At 48.6% G+C, this 16,400-nt stretch overlaps 1 protein-coding gene across 2 annotated transcripts in view; it reads right to left on the bottom strand.

Annotated features, from left to right (window-relative positions):
- The window catches only part of CYTH1 (cytohesin 1), a 65,755-nt gene extending 52,797 nt beyond the window's left edge, over window positions 1–12,958 (bottom strand). The window contains exon 1 of one of the 2 annotated variants that reach the window (XM_044419874.1): window positions 12,870–12,958. In XM_044419874.1, the coding sequence (XP_044275809.1) occupies window positions 12,870–12,900 (31 nt within the window). In that variant the 5' untranslated portion in view covers window positions 12,901–12,958. The remainder of the gene's footprint in view (window positions 1–12,869) is intronic. The other variant, XM_044419872.1, reaches the window with a different exon arrangement.
- Between the last annotated feature and the right edge of the window lie 3,442 nt (window positions 12,959–16,400).

Raw genomic sequence — 16,400 nt, 5'->3', positions numbered from 1 at the left:
AGAGGCCGACTTGGCACCCATATTGTGGGTGGCTTTGGCAGCAGGTGAAGCTGTTTTATTCTCCCAAAATGCCTACTTGTTCAGGCATTTTGCAAACGTGTTGGTTAGCCCCTTTCACATTTTCCACTGCTGCTGCTTTCTTTTATTCTGTTTAGATGTTACATTATGCTTTGCTGTTTTTTTCAGACTGCGGTTTTAAGCTTTATTTGTGAATCATCCAGAGGGCTTTGTCTAGAGAAAGAAAATAAATAAAACTTGAAAATCAGTTGTGGATTAGTTTTTCGGATTTGCAATACTAGTTCCAGCTTCTATTCTAAAACGGACATCAAAGTCTATGATATGATCTGTAAATGTGGTTGCTGGAGACTTCAGCTACTGGAAGAATATTTGGCAACAGTGCCCCCTATGAAAAGGTCATTCAAGGTGCGTTCCTCTGTACAGTTAGACATTAGAAAGGTTATAGGGAGTTGCAGGGTGTTTTTCCTAGGGTGGCTGAGGAATGCTGGGAGCTGTAGGCCTAAACTCGCATAGGATCATGCCCTTAGGTTACTCTGCTGTCCAACAAGTACCTTGGAGAGGGCAGAACTGCACCTGTGTCCCCCGTTTTTGTTCCACAAAACGTCATTCTTCTTGCATCAGTGGCCACAACTTAACAGCAGGATCACACTCTTTAGTCTGAAGCCACTTGAGAGAAGTAAATGGTGGTACATGAAATGCCACAGGAAGGGTTCAAGCGCCCAGAGGATGCAGCCTGAAGCGAGGGTGGCAGTGTTGGGATTGCCCCCTTCTTGGATGCTCTTTAAAAAAGGACCAGGGCTGCCCACAGGATGGGAATTCCTCCATGAAGCCCAGCCACTGATGGCCTTGACACTGTACTGTACTCATTCTGGCGAGTCTCAGAAGAGGAACTTGGAGTCTCATGATGACTTCTGCCCCAAATGAGTGGGCAAAGAGAAGAACGGTTCTTTTCAGTGGAAATCTCCCCAGAAAGAAACAGAACGCTCTAACCAAAGAGCCCCAAGTGAATCAGATAAGAACTGTTTCTACTTTGGGCTCTGAACTCATGAACAGCCAGGCAGTAATAGACTTGAGGCAAGTACAAGGGTCCCAGAACTGGAATCCAACATCATGTGGACAGCTTATAAATGGGAAATTGTCACTAGATAGAAAGCCATCCCAGTATGGCATGGTCTTGGAAAATGAGCAGCCTTCCTTAGAGCGTGAACAGCAAACAGTTAGTATTTCTGGTTCCTGCAAATTGAGGTTTGCCAAGCAGACTATGTATTGCGAGCCAGCAAAGCAAGTGAATGCAATGCAGCCTTCCCCAACTTGGTACCTTCCAGATATTTTGGACTGCACAGGTACATGGAAAGTAGAGGGCAGGGCTTATTTATTTAAAACATGTTTACCCCGTCCTTCCTGATAAAACATCTCAGGACGGCTTACAATAATTAAAAACAGTAATAATAAAAGTATAATCAACAATGATGATACAGTAATTAAAACAATAAATAACAAAGGAATACATAAATCACATTCATAATTCAGCAAAACTAAAAATAAAAAAAATAAAAATGTGACTAATCTTAAACATCTAAAATCCTTAATTCTTAAAATGATGGTTAAATAAAAAGAAGCAATCCCTCCAGGGATTCGGCCAATTCTAACCCAAATAGGCTCCTCTCTGTGTTGTAGCCCCATGCCAAGGTCAGCAAGGCGATTGTGCTACACTAACAGGAACAGCTTAGCATGCTGAAATTCTTGATATGCAGCTGTTTAAGAAGTTGAGACTGGAGCCTTAAATAGCACCGAAAGCATAGTGCAGAAGCTAGTAACCTGGTGCCCTCCAGATGTTTGTGACTGCAATTCCCATGAGCCCCAGGTGGGGTTGATGGAGCTGTAGTCCAAAGAGCTGGAAGGTACCGTATTTTTCGCTCTATAAGACGCACTTTTTCCCCCTCAAAAGTAAGGGAAAATGTCTGTGTGTCTTATAGAATGAATGTGTATCTGCCCGACGCCCGGGACGCTGCCGGCCGCCTGCACCACGTGGCACCACCTGGCCGGCACGCGCTCGGTGCGCCCTGCTCAGCCCCACCCTCTGGCGCAGGTGAGAGCTGTGTCGCTCAGGGGGAGGCATGCAGAGGAGAAGGAGCCGCGGCCTTTAACCCGCCAGCCGCACGGAGAGACGGACTGCTCACCCCCACTGGCTGCGAAGACCTGCCACTGCCATGCCACCCCGAAGACCATCGCTGGCACGCTGCCGGCCTGGCTGCACCACACCTGGCTGGCACGCGCTCGGCGCACCCTGCTCCGCCCCCCTCCTCCAGCACAGGTGAGAGCTGTTAATCACAGGTCGGTGTGTGTTTTCAAATGGCAACCCGTCTTTTAATGAAGCCCATGGGGAAGTGATGGGGAATGTGCCTGTGATTATCAGGAAGCTTTCCATGGATCAGTTATCTGTTAGTTGATCAGACACATTTTTTTTAGGATCAGTGGATATTTGAGCAGCATTACCTTTGTGTATGAAGTTTATTCTTCAAAGGCTACTTAGTCCGCTGTGTGTTTGATTTACCGTACAATACCTCATTTTTTGTCAGAAGTTTTTTTCTATTATTTACTAGTAGGGCAGCGTGGACATTACTGGCTTTTTTAGATTTGTTATTGAATTGTCTGCAGCAGCTCTTGTATAACTGGTGTAGATTGTGGATTCCTTCAATAATTCCACTACTAAGAAAGTGATGTCAGTGATTGTGAGCAACAGAGCTTCATAAATTCTGACTCTAGTGATTATGAGTTCTATGGGTTCAACGAAAACTAGAAGAGTACTCAAACTTTAAAGTCTCTCTTTTGTTAATGACGGTGATGATGGTTCTTAATGCCACTGTTGACTGCTGTTAACTTTACAAGGTTGAAATACGGTATTACTGTATTCTGTTATAGTTTATTAAATAGTTTAGTAAACCATTTGATTCAGAATATTTTTTTTCTTGTTTTCCTCCTCTAAAAACTAGGTGCGTCTTATGGTCAGGTGCGTCTTATAGAGCGAAAAATATGGTACCTTGTTGTCTCCCAAGTCATACTGGGTCTGAGCTGATACCATCCTACTTCATAACATGCATAAGTGAGGTGAAAACTATGAATCACACACTCAAAATAGGAAATTTAAGTCAAGGACCTGATTTTCACTGGCATTGTAATGCCTGACTCACTGGTATGTCATGCAGCCATGATGGTCCATCTCTCTTTCACTATTTCTGCCATGCTAGACTGGATTTCTTCAGACACTGCAACACTTTTGTATGTTGTGCTTTCCCTGCTGTGCATTCTTCAGCAAGTGCTAGATTTGTGGTACTGTTCTGCTGGTGGGGAGGAAAGGAGTGTGTGCTAAAAGAGAAGTCCCTCCTGGGCTTCTTCAGCAGGCCAGTCAGGCTGCAGTGGCTCCCCCCCCCCCCCTACAGCCAGTGAACTGCAGAGCAAATGCAATGCTGCTTCCGCCCCCCACCCCCCGGCTCGTCCTTCGGATGAAGTTTGCTATGTCTTTCCAAGCCTGCTCTCTCAATTGTTTCCCTTGCCCTTTAGCTGATGCACGTCTACCCAGAGGTAAATGACACTGACCTCGATGGAGCTTACTTGTGGGACAGGCGGCATGGGCAAGGGGCTGCACTGGCTCCTTTTTGGGCAGAAGGCATTCTGGGTGGGGGTTCTGGCTGCACCCCCCCCGCCCCATGGGGAGCGGACAGACTGAATCAAGCAGCACCACAGCTTCATCCTCACCTCTCTTCTTCCCCTACTACGTGACTCTCTGTGAGGGGGCAGAAGAGGCTGACATTTCCCCCCTTTTTAAAATCTCAGCTCATTCATACCTGTGCCTGGCTGATGGATTTTTTAAATGTGCCTTTTAAAGACCATGTCCCTGCATGCATCACCTTTTTGACTCCTCTGGCAGCTGCGTTTGTGTGGGACAAAAGGTAACATTTTCAACACAGTGGGAACAGCACTGTCTTCATCAGCAGGCTCCCCACCTATGATCAATGTGTCTTGCAGAAATACTGTGTGATAAATGGAAAGGGCTCTGGCAGAAATCTGTCCCAGGACCCAAGTAAGGTGTAAGGAACATCTCCCATAACCAGTAGAGATGGCCTGCTCAGCAAGTAGGACTCTGCTTACCAACCTCCCCCAACTTGTGGCCAGTCCTGGTGCCATCATTCCTAGCCATCACGGGGGGGGGGGGGGGTGTTTAGCAAGAAGAAAACTATGCCTTGCCATCTCCTTTTGTATTTGGCACGAAGATTATCCTGGTCATACAACCTAGTCTTTGGACAGACCTCCTGGAAAACCTCTTTCTCATCTTCACTCTTGTTAGCTCACTAGAAACGCTCCTTTTCCTCCTGCTGTGTTGTTAGCGCTCCCTCCACGCGTCGCCTGGGCCACACAGCCGCTGTCCCTCAGCACAGACATGGCACACATGTCCATGCGCCAGAGCCCTTGGTCCACCAGGAGAACCAAGCCCATTTCCCCAAAGCTTGACCATAGGAAGCTGCTGTATCCTGACGTCGGGCCATTCCTGTGTCCTCTGGGCCAGGAATGCCTCTACACAGACGGGCGGCAGAGGCTTCAGCCCTCCCACATCTGCTGATGCCACAGATATTCTTTCCACCCTTCCAAGCTCACTTCCAGTTACAAAGCCCAGCTGGGGATAAACATTTCAGGATGGCCCAGTCTGGAAGAGGGAACTGGCAGGCACAAGGACAAGAGGGAAGAGACCTCACCACACAGATCCACCAGTTCTCCCCCCTTCAACCTAGGTTCACATGCTCATGCTGTGAGGGAAGCTAGGAATGCTGGTGTTTGTTCAGTATGCGGAGGGGATAGTTCTGTCTGCTGTTCTTAGTGGCAACACTAGCTCCGAAGCCTGTATACACCCAGAGAGCAGCAGTTCATTTTTGGTGGCTAGAAAGAGCCGCTTTCCTTCATCACAGGCCCTGGAATGCCCAATTCCCCACCTAGCAAGCCTGCCCTCCCTCCCAGCTCTCATACCAGCCCATCCTCCTCAGCTCTTTTTACAGAAATCCTTTAATCCTGGTGGCTAGTAATCCTCCATGCAGCAGGATTAGTGCCATGACCAATCTGCTCCAGGCAGGGACAGGAAGTGCAAGCACCCAAACCCAACGGGGTGAATCTCTCTCGCTCTCACTCGCTCTATGAAGCCAGAAAGCTAGAAGGTGACATCAGCAAACTAGACAGTACATTACAGAGTACCTTTCCTGTGTCAAACCAGCCTTCAACATGTACTTCGCCCAACTCAAAGGGATCCTCGCATCGCAAACATTACCAACCGCTTCGAGTGCTCAAAAGCAAAGGAAAGAAGCAGCAGAGATGCTTTGTTGTCACCAGGAAGCCAAAATGCAGAAGCCAAGTTTTACAAGAATATATTTCATAGAAACTTTACTTAGCTTTTCCTATCTGTTTCATTTGCAAAAAAAAAAAAAAATGAAAGCAAGCAAGCAAGCAAGCGAAAACAAAAAACTGGATTTCCGGGGAAGATGTTATAGGTAGTCTGGAGTGGTAAAAAATGGTGCAGAAAGAGAAAAGACTTTCAGGGTACAGTTCAATGAGGTAACTAGACAGAAGGGGCTGGGCCCAAGACCCACACAGATAGAAAATGTCATTCCATAAAATTCCTACACTGTCAAGACCATCCTTCCAGTCTCCCATCCACCTGATGAGTCACTATTCATTTGAACAGATTGATGCCTTTCTAAAGGATTCAAATTTTTCACACAATGTGGACTAGAAACTTGTTTTGGTGGGTTGTCATTCTTTTTGAAAAATACTGAAAACATTTTCTCATGTTTCATTGGCAATGAAGACAAAATCTGGACACAATGTATACTTAAGCAGGTTTTTGGCCTTGCCTTCCCACATATATTTTTATATATTTTTTAATCTAATACTTCTGCAGTGCAGTTAGTGTGTGGATAGAAAGAAATGACAGCTGCACAGGACAACTGGAATGATGGACTGGAACAGAAGGTACTCCCCAAAAATGAGGGGAACCTGGCAAACTCTCAAGGTATTGTTTGAAGGGAGAAAAACTGAAGGTACACCAAGAGGAACTGCATTTGGGATCTGTATTTGGAACCAACATTTCTCTTCTTCATCTCCGACCAAGTAGTAGCTTAAGGCATGCAGCACGATTGTCAATTCAAGCACCTAATGCCGTTTTCATGTGATCAGAACCAAAAGACACAAGACAAAAGTTGCATGCTCAGCAACATTCCACCAGCAGCCCCCCCCCACCCCCGCTTGGGGCCAGAGCGAAGCGTATGCTCATCCAGAGCAAGTTCCTATGTGAATGTGCTGACTAGGCAAGCTGTCTTTGTTCTAAAGTGACTTCTACCCATAAGGCCACCATGTCTCTGTGAGAAACCATTTCCCCCAAAGAACAGGATATTTCCAACATTGCCAAAGACTGAGTAATGGCTGCTGCTCTGAAGGCCTTTTGCATATACAAGTAAATGCAACCCTAACCATTAGCCTGGATTCTGGAAACCTAACAAATCTTAGTCTTAGGGCTTTTTAAAAATCGCATTTCTACCCCTTAAAAAAGAAGGAAAACTGCAGTAGCATGTTTAAGCGCTCAGAAACCAAAGATGATCCGAAAGGAACTTTAATGATCAACAAACAGAGCCATGTGAAAGATTAAAGCCTGGACCCGCTGCTCTGTTTCGCCATTGCCTCTTCCTCTGGCCCAGGCAGGAGCAGTAGCAAGAGGGCAGAGCAAAGGCCACCGCTGGCTTCTGTGCTGGCCCCCTGCCTGGGGGAGTAAGGGTGAAAGTGAAGACACCGTGCAAGAGCGGCTGGTGACAATGGGGACAAGGCGGCAAGCCACCGAGGAAGGGGGATCTGGGACATGTCTTGCCCAAGGGCCCTCCAAAACCCAGACCTGGTTTCTTTTAAGTCACTGTGATTTAAATCACCTAGATGTAAACCCATCCCGAGTCCTACCAATACCACCTCCATTCGGCCTCAGTATTCCATGCCAGCACAAAGCATCTCCCTCGAAGGACACCGATCCCCTTTATGACCTTGTGTATTCCACCATCTTGCTCAGTACAAACCAAGGAATAGATGCACTGATGCTCAGAGCAGTTGAGTAATCATATGGCATCATGGAAAGAAGAATTACTCCCCTCCAGGGGTTAAAAGCACATGGGATTAGTAAAAATCACCCAGTGATGGGATTCACAGGAACAGCTGTGCCCAGAAAGAGACTTTGGGGAAAGAGCACCACCTGCTGGCCTTACAGCATAATTACTCAGCTCCTGAGACACTCACTAACCAGAGTGAACTCTTTCAAGGCAAGCTTGGATCCAGAAAGCACAGGCCCTCCAGAAATTATTGAACTGCACTTCCCTCCAGCCCAAGCCTTCACAGAATACGGAAAGGGATGATGGAAACTGCAGTCCAACAACATCCGGCAGTCAAAGTTTTCCCCATCCCTGGTGCAGAAATACTCTCTCGTTGGCGAGGGCAGCGTGGCCGTGGCAATGAGGTGGCAAGCACCAGGCCGCGGCACAGTTGCCTTCCCACAGGGCTCCATGGGAAAACAGGAAAGAGGACAGTTGCTCATGGCCCCCAGCGCCATTTGATTAGTGGGCAAAGCCACACCTTGTTGCGATTTCCTTGCCCATTACTAGGCCACAGTAAATGGGGCATTTGCAGCCCTGAGTGTATATAGTTGCGGGCAGCTGCTCTGTGTCAGGGGACATACAGCAGCTGCCCAGAAGGTATGCAGCTTTCTAGAGCACTTGAATGGAGAGGCTGTAGAGCAGTCGAATGAAACCTGAGCCTATTTCCCACCTCATTTGTGTCCAAGAGTTACAGATTTTATTTCGAAGCCAGCAGGCAAGAAAAAAACTCAAGTAGAATAAAGACTGGCAAACAACCCAAGAAGACCAATTCCACCAATGAGGAGATGACAATCTGGATATAACAAACTCCATACATCCCTAGTTGGTATTTTTTAAAAGCAGCGTGGTATGGTATACAGCTGGATATAAAACCTGCATCTGTCTCACCCTTTCCAATCCCATAAAAATCCCTGAATGAGAGAGGAAATTGAACAAGTGGGGAGCCTGCATAGGCCTTGGCAAGCCACACTGCGGGAAGGAGAAAACAGAGGGAGGGATGAATCAAGCTTACATGGCATCCAAGAAGAGGAACCAAGATATGGTGCAACCACCCAGCTAGGGGAAAAGATGTAATTCAGAGGAAGTAGCATTCATTGCATGAATGCTCACATTGCAGTTTCTCTCCCCGTTCTCATGCTGACATAGATTAGGACAGGACAGAGAATTTGCAAAGCAGTTTCAGAACCTGCTCGGTACATGTGAACCATCAAAGTGGAAGAAAACCCCACCGTGGCCTCATATGCCCCAAATCACAGCCCAGACAAACCATCCCCCTCAATGTTCCTAAAGGCTTGCTTGATATAATTAGTGGACACGTTCAAAGAGAGCCCTGCGTTCCAGAAATGTCCCTCAAAACCCTATTCTTACCATTTCCAGAGAGTCACATCCATTTGCAAGGGTGTCCTTGCCCACTCTTTGGCTGGAGTAACCTGACAACTCCCATGTAAAGATGGATAAATTTAGCTTCCTTGTAAACAGATAGGCCAGCAGTTGACTCCCGAAGTGACAGCACTCAGCGCTGTCCTAAACGTGCTCGAGCAGGGACACAGAACGCTTGCTCTGGAGTCTCAGAAACCCCACAACACTGAATCTCACGCGTACAGGACACACACAGATCCACATGCTACCCAAGATTAAAATACCACCAGGTTGGGGCAGGTCCTCCACAGTATAGTTTCTTCCACAGGACAGGTTTATACTGCTGACAGGATACCGAAAGAACTCTCCCCACCCGTCTCATTCAATTTCACTCTAGACTGAGGACAGGCAACTTGGTGCCCACCGGATGTTTAGGACTACAAATCCCCAGCCAGCATAGCCAATAACCGGGGATTGTATGGGAGCTGCAGTCCAAAACATCTGGAGGGTGCCAGATTGCCAACCCCTGCCCTGGTGGAAAACGGCCATTACTAAGCCTTCCTAAGCCGAGACTGAGGTTAAGCAGCAGGAGGGTTTTGTACTGTAATAACATGCGTCCTTCCCACCCCTCACAATCCTTTTGCATTCTGGGATTGTCTTATAGGAATCCCAGTAGAACTATCCTGGAGTAGACCACAATCACAGTCATGAAGGACACCTGAAAGGCAAGGCAAGATTTTTTTTCTTAAATGACATTTTCAAAATGATGCATGAATGAGAATTATGCCCCAGACCTTGTCAATATTATGAAGAAAAACCCACCATCACATGTTGTTCTACAACAAATAGGAGAACCAGAGAAAATAATCATCTTGCAGCCATTATTAGCAACCAAACTGAATGCATTGTTACCAAGACACAACTCAGTTTCAGTGTTTTCATCAAATAGCAACCCTCACAGTGTATTTATTTTAATTAATAACTTTTTGTAGCTGAAGCTTCCAGAGTGGTGTACAACAGTTGAATAAGATACAACATAAAAGCATAACAAAGGTCACTATGATGTAAAATCAGATTTGAACTTCAGCAGCTAAGTCCATGGTGCTGTGCCTGCTAAAAACAACTTACAATGCTCCCCCCCCGCACATGTGTTGGACTGCAACTCCCATCATTCCCAGGCAGCATGGTCATTGATGGTCCAACACATCTGCAGGGCACCCCACTGGGGAAGGCTGCCCTACAGCCAAGAGGATTAAGGGAGGAAGGAGAGCAGAGAGTCTCTGCCCCTGGAGTCGCTGTTGTCCCCAAGTTGCCTCCAGGGAGGAAAATGCAGGTCCCTTCCCCTCCCCGTGACTAGGCAGTGCTGCTCAGGCTCAGAGCACAGAGGCTGAGGAGCATGATGAGCAAAACTGGGCAGCCTGCCACTCGCCTGAAAGGGAGATTATCACCGCACATCTAATCCAGCCCTCCGAGTCCACTCTCACTGAGAAAGCAGCTTCATGCATCATTTTAGCATCATTCCCCGTTCACCAGACATAGTCCCTGGTATCCTCACAGGAAACAAGCAACACAGCTGGAGCACTCGTGTCCCGGACACACTGCGAACAAGCATGCATGTATGCATGTGGCAGGGAGAGAAACTGTTTACCTCTCCCGAGCATTTCTGGCTGCCTCGGCAGCTCTCATCTTCAGCCTGGGTCCCTGCAACTGGACAAAGATGCGTCCAAGCTGCCCTGCTCCAAAGCCACCCAACACATCAAAGGGCATTTGGCCCTAGAGGCCACAAGACAAAAGCTTTGAGTCAAGTAAGCCCAAGGCAATGCTTGCACGATGGAATATGCTCCACAAGAGGAATAAACTGAACAGGTCTCTGCCATCCCAGTATACAACACATATCACACAGATCTGCGCTCCCACTCCACTGGGGAAGCCTCCAACTCAGCCACTTGCCCATAACTGGGTCATATATACGAGTTTATTCTCTTGGTGCAGCGACACTGCAGAGATACTTCTAACAGAAAAGAATTCAAATAGATTCAGAGGAGACATGAATGAAATTAATTCAAAAGCAGTACTAGGAGATTCTATCCAGTGCAGTGTCATGCACACACAAAGATGAGTAAGCAAAGGATTGCTGGCTCAGGGGTGGGTGGGTGGGTGGGTGGGGGGGGGGCCTCTACAACCAAGCCTCACATCTATCCTGTGAGCCACTGACCAACAAAAAAGTAGTTTCAGCATAAAGTAGGACTTCCATACTTCACCTCATTTACGTTCATGCTTCAGATTGGCTTCCTCAACCTGGCACCCTCTAGGGATTGCAACAGACTTCAACTCCTTCCATGCCAACTTGGTGGGGGGGGGGGCGCGTGTAATGTGAAGTGAGGTCTAACAAATATGCAGGCTGCCAGGCTGGGGAAGGCTCAGGACATCAGTTGAAATCATTCGAACATGAGTGATTTGTCGAGGCACGTCCTGGATCAACACGTGGACTGTGCATCTCTTCCCTTTCCAGAAGGGCCCGCACGGGCACTTTCTTCCATTATGAGAAAGACTCCAAGCTCACCACCTGGACACCAGACGAGGGCTGCACGGTGACAACGAAAGATTTAGACCACACACACAGTACAACTTCCTTGTTTCTTTTGAGAACAGCTCAGAAGACACATCCCTTGAAGTTTTAGCAGTGTTCACAAACGCTTATCCTAGCCTTTCTGAATTTATTCCAGTTCTGCATATATGTGGGTTTTATCAGGAAGTCGGTCCACCCTGCTTATCGGGCAAGTTGTGCAAAATGCCTGCCTGGGTGAGAGCCCCAGGCCTGGGTCTTCTGCTGCCTGGTCCGAGTAAATCCATCTGTTTCCCTGGGGTTAAGAAGCGCACCATTGCACACCCTCCGGACAGGGCCACCTCGGGAGCACACTGTGCTCACTCTCTCGAGTGCTGTGGAAAACACCCACCCAGAACTGTAATTCGGGCTTGGGCAAGAACATGGCCAGGAGCCTGTGAGAAATTACGTGAGGCATGTGACAGGCTGACCCATTTGGGACTCACCCAGCTGCGGGGCTCCCTGCCACCGTGTCGCTTGTACTGTGTCCTGGAAAGGATGACCCATACAGGTAGGAAGCAAACATTGCTGCCAGGCAAAGAGCTGGAGACACGCACGCTCCCCAGAAGCACAAACGTGGCAAGTGAAGCAGAGCTGGGACCTAGGAAGTGTCACGGCCCCCCATACCCCCCCCCCCCCCCAGCCACCCCGCAACCAGACCCAGGGCTGCGTGAGGAAAGCGGGGGACGCAGGCAGAAAAGGGAAGCATCTGCCGCCCCTGCAGCTGTTGCTACCCTGTAACCATTCCGCCGCCGCCGCCGCCGCCGAGAGGGGGTTTACGCTTCCCTGCTCAGCTCCTGCCACAGCACAGAGCCCAGCGGACAAACGCCTCTTGCATGAAGAGGCTCCGGCCGAGGCACGCACGGAGACCAGCTGTCTCTCATTAGCCCTCTCCTCAGAGCTCCGCGCAGGGCCTCCTGCCCCGGCCCCCCCACCCCCGTCAAGGCTTTGAAGGGAGCCCGTTCCCCCTCCGCCGCCAACATACGGCTCTCCTTGAGCACACGGCAATCCACGCGAGGCTTAACTCGCCGGCCCGGGGAGGAACAGCTGTCCTTGCCCTGTGCCCACAGAGCACAACAGCTGCCTCGGAGCCTCGCCACGGGGCAGCTGCGCTCGTCCTCACTCTCCCGGCAGCACGGAGGGAGAGAGGGAAGGGGGGCGTCCTCGCCCTGCCTTGCCCCCTCCCCACCAGCAGTCCCGGCTCAATTGCTCAGAGAGCGCCCCCCGCTCCGACCCCACTCTTAACCAAGAGCGCCTCGCCCAGGGTCACTCATTGCCTTACAACCCGCGCCGGCTGATCTTTCCCCAGGAGCCCACGTTGGGTTTGGATCCGCCCGAGGAGGCGCCCTCTTACAGCCAACTCCCTTGTCTCTTGCATGGGGCAATTAGCCATATGGCTTGCCAGGCTTCTGTTTGCGGTAGCCTCCCCACCACGCCTTCGAAAAGTAAGAGCGCAATCCCCGAGACGACTCATTCCCCAAACCCCGCTGAAGCAGGTGTGCGTTTGGAAGGACGGGTCCCCCGCAATTCCACCCAAGGGCAGCTCGCTGTTGAGGCAACTAGAGCCACTCCCCCTTACTGCCACCCAGGATCGAGGCAAGATTACTTCTCCACTCCTCCCTTCCCACAGGGAAGCTTCCTGACCCCCCTTCAGAACTGCCTCCTTCACAAACCCTCTGCAAGCATGTCAATTCATTCGCTTGCTCGCTCACCGTATCCACTCTCCTCCTCCTCCTCCTCCATGTTTCCACCCAGGGCTCAGCTCGACTGCCGCTAGAGCGATGCAACACTGCTGCCGCGGCTCGGCAAGTTCCTTCCCATCGCTGCCGCGCGCACGTGACAGCAAGGAGGCGGAGCCCCGGGCCGAAACAGAACAGGAAAGAGGCGGGCCTTTGGCGTCACGTGATTTGGTCCGAGGGAGAGGGCGTGCTTAAGCGAGACTAGCGAATTTCGGTCTCTTCCGCAGCGTGGACTTAGTGTGGTGCAGTGGTTAGAGTTCCGGTCCAGACCTCAGAAGGTTCCTCGGGTTCTGGCCCCCACTCCATTTTGAGGCTCATTCGGTGACTTTGGCCGGTCACTGGCTCAGCCTAACCTCACTTACAGGGGAGTTGTGCGGATCCAGTGCAAGACGAGTGCACCACAAGAAGCCAAGATACAACTGTATTAACTATCTTAACAATTCCAAGTAGTTTTCATTGTCGCCAGTTAGGAAGCGTAATTGCCGCTCAATTTAAAAGAGCAACTTGCACTTGTAGGGCAGAAGAGGGACCGTCGGGTCAACCACTTAAGCCACGCGTTAATTTGGTTGCATGCAGATAGGGTGGAGAACACGATGGTATATTAAATCGCCATGAAATGGCTTGTACCGGAGAAAATAGGTGCCTGGATACCTGAGACGGAAGGCCTCTTGCACGATTTTCCGTCTGAAGTTGGCTGGAACCCGGGGGCGGATGGGGCCCGACGCGGCACGTGTTCAGCTTATAAAAAATGAGGCTCGCAACAGGTGTTGGGCTACGTCGTTGCAGCTCAACCAATGATGAGAGGTGGATGAAGGCGCGGTCGCATCTCCCGTTACTAGAAGTTATGAAGTTCACCGAGCGTGGTGGTGGTGTGGTTTAATGCAAGCGCGGATCTCTGAGAAGGAACTGGAAGGGCTTGTTTTCGTTAGCCAAAATATTCCCGCCCTCTCCCCCTGGAAGGGCTGCAACTCTGACCAAACAGGCGGGATTGACCCCCCGTTTTTCTGCCCTTATATTTCAGCTCTGTGCCTCTTCCATAGAGAGGCGGTTAGGAGCTTGTAGCAGGCAGGATCGGTCAGTCCATTCATGATCTTTAAAAAGGGTGAGACTGATTTGTAGCAGGAGGTTAGAAATTCGGGAGCTTGTTTTTGGAACTGGGATGTTTGGGGACATTGCGATCTTTTTCTGAATTTTTTTCAGCATAGCTCCTCCCAGACTAGTGTGGCAATAATGAATGCTGTACTAGAGGCAGAGACACGAGCCACAAGGGTGAGCAGCGACAGAGCGCTTGCCCAAGCGGGCTGGGTGAACTTGCTACACTTTGCACTGAAAAGCGCAGCATGTGGATGTTAATCACTCTGCTACCGATGTGTGAGAACCTTAAACCTTAGAAACACAAGCACTAGCTAATTAAAGGGGAAAATAAAGGATTATGGCTTAAGTTGAGCTATTAGGTTTGACTTTTGTATGGCTGCAGTAAAATAAAACTAAATTAAGCTCTTTATCTTTCCTTTGGAACAAGCAGCTTCAAGAAAGTAAAATACGCCCATTTCCTCATGGGTGTATTATCACAACTTCTCAAAAGTGTGAGGAAGCTTCCGTTGTCATACTCTGTGGCAACAACGTAAGTCAAAAGCTTTCCCAATCCCTTCCGTCTGTCCCAAACAGATCAAAATGCCAACTTTCCATTCAGTGTAACAGAGGAAGCTGTAACACCCTTCATATAATGGAGATAGTGAAAGCAAACCTCCACTGCAATGTAGGCTTTTAGCCTTCCTAATAGCATGGCTTACTCTGATTCTGCATTTGCTTTGTCAAGAGCTTAGCCCTCAGCAACAGTATTTTAAATTTTGGCACATGCTATATCCGCACTACTAGTTTATTAGAGGAATGTCCAGGGAGAGTGCGCTTATTACTGAAGTAGGTATTGGCTCTTTTGAAACAGTAATTCAACATTAAATTGTGTTTCGACAACTTTGGCAGGTGCATGAATAGCACAAAGCATTTCAGAATACATAGCTCTGCTCTCCTGAAGACTATTAATGCATCAAGAATCACAGGATTATTAATAAACAATAAGCAGGAAGTTCTGCTTAGACCTCTCAAATATTATTGCCCCCTTCAAGAAGCACCTACCTTCTCAGTTTGGTTACATTTTTTTCTTTTAAAAGGAAGAGGTTGCTAATTAACATGTTAACTCTAATCCATACTCCCTCACTGCAGGGAAGCATGGCATTGCGGTGTTTAAGCATGGAGTGTATTCTTAAGGGCCAATGGGTGGGGTGGGGAATCCCATTTGATGTATAGACTTCTACAAGCAGTAAAAGCTCTTAGGATGGAGCAGCAGTCTCTCAGTGTGGTAGAACACCTGCTCTACATCCAGAAGGCAACAGGTGTAATCTCTGGCATTTTCAGGTAGGGCTGGATAAACTCCTGCCTTACTCCAGGAAAACTGCTGTTAGTCAAGGTTGCGATTATTACTTATTTCAATTTCTATGCCACTCCATAACCCAAATACTGGGCTGAATGGATCGATGGGTCTAGCACAGTATAAGGAAACCTCCTCTGATTGGGGTGGTGGGAAAAGTAAAATCCCTAATTTCTGGACTCTGAACTCTTGCAGTGACCCTCCCCAAGAACGTCTGCTGCACTGTATCTGGGATCTCAGTCACTGCCCCATGCCACAATGTAGAGGCAGTAAAAACTGATCCTACCAATATGAATGTAGATGCAAGCTGGGATTTTAGTACTTAATTCTGCTGATTGTCACATGGTGCTCTATTTTAGAAATCTGATGCCTCTCATTTTCCTAGCTTTCAACTTTAATTATAATACTTTAAAGCTTCAACTATGCAATCCTATGTATGAGAATGTTCCCAGCACAACAGAGGCCATTATTACAGCTGCACTGTTATGCAAGTCATATTGGTGTCACCTGATCATGAGATTTTATGAGCCCACACAGCAGAATAAAAAAGGAGCAAGGCACTAGGCAAGGTGGATAGGCAGCTGAGAGAAGGAAGCAGCTTTCACCTAGTGTTCCAAATTAGGGACTAGCCCAGTGAGTGGGCAGCGGTTGTATAAAAGGATTCTTGCAGAAAGTGCCTGAGGGGTTGTCCTGATTTCAGCTAGAAAGAACAGGCAGGTGGTAGGATGTGACAGGAAAAGCCATCACAGCCAAATAACGAGGTACCAACAGGTAACCTGCAAGTAGAATATGAATGCATGAGCACCCAGCAACTGCTATACATAATACTGCCTCTGATAGTGGAGGTAACATTCAGCCACAGGACTGACAGCCTTCTCTTCTATCAATGCTGCACTGTCCAGTGCTAAGCACAGGCTACAAAAGGGTCTTTTCTGTATTTTCCTCAATAAAGCAAGGTTTGCAATGGAGCACTGACCCCTTTGCCTGCTATCAGTGATGTGCGAGCTGCCATGGAAAACCAGGTGCCCACATTCCTCTCCAAAGCCAATGGAAAGGTACTGCCCCCTCACCCACAA

This window comes from Varanus komodoensis, unplaced genomic scaffold (genome assembly GCF_004798865.1).
Source record: "Varanus komodoensis strain SLA01 unplaced genomic scaffold, ASM479886v1 scaffold11, whole genome shotgun sequence".
NCBI lineage: Eukaryota > Metazoa > Chordata > Lepidosauria > Squamata > Varanidae > Varanus > Varanus komodoensis.
This window is presented reverse-complemented; position numbering and strand designations above follow the sequence as displayed.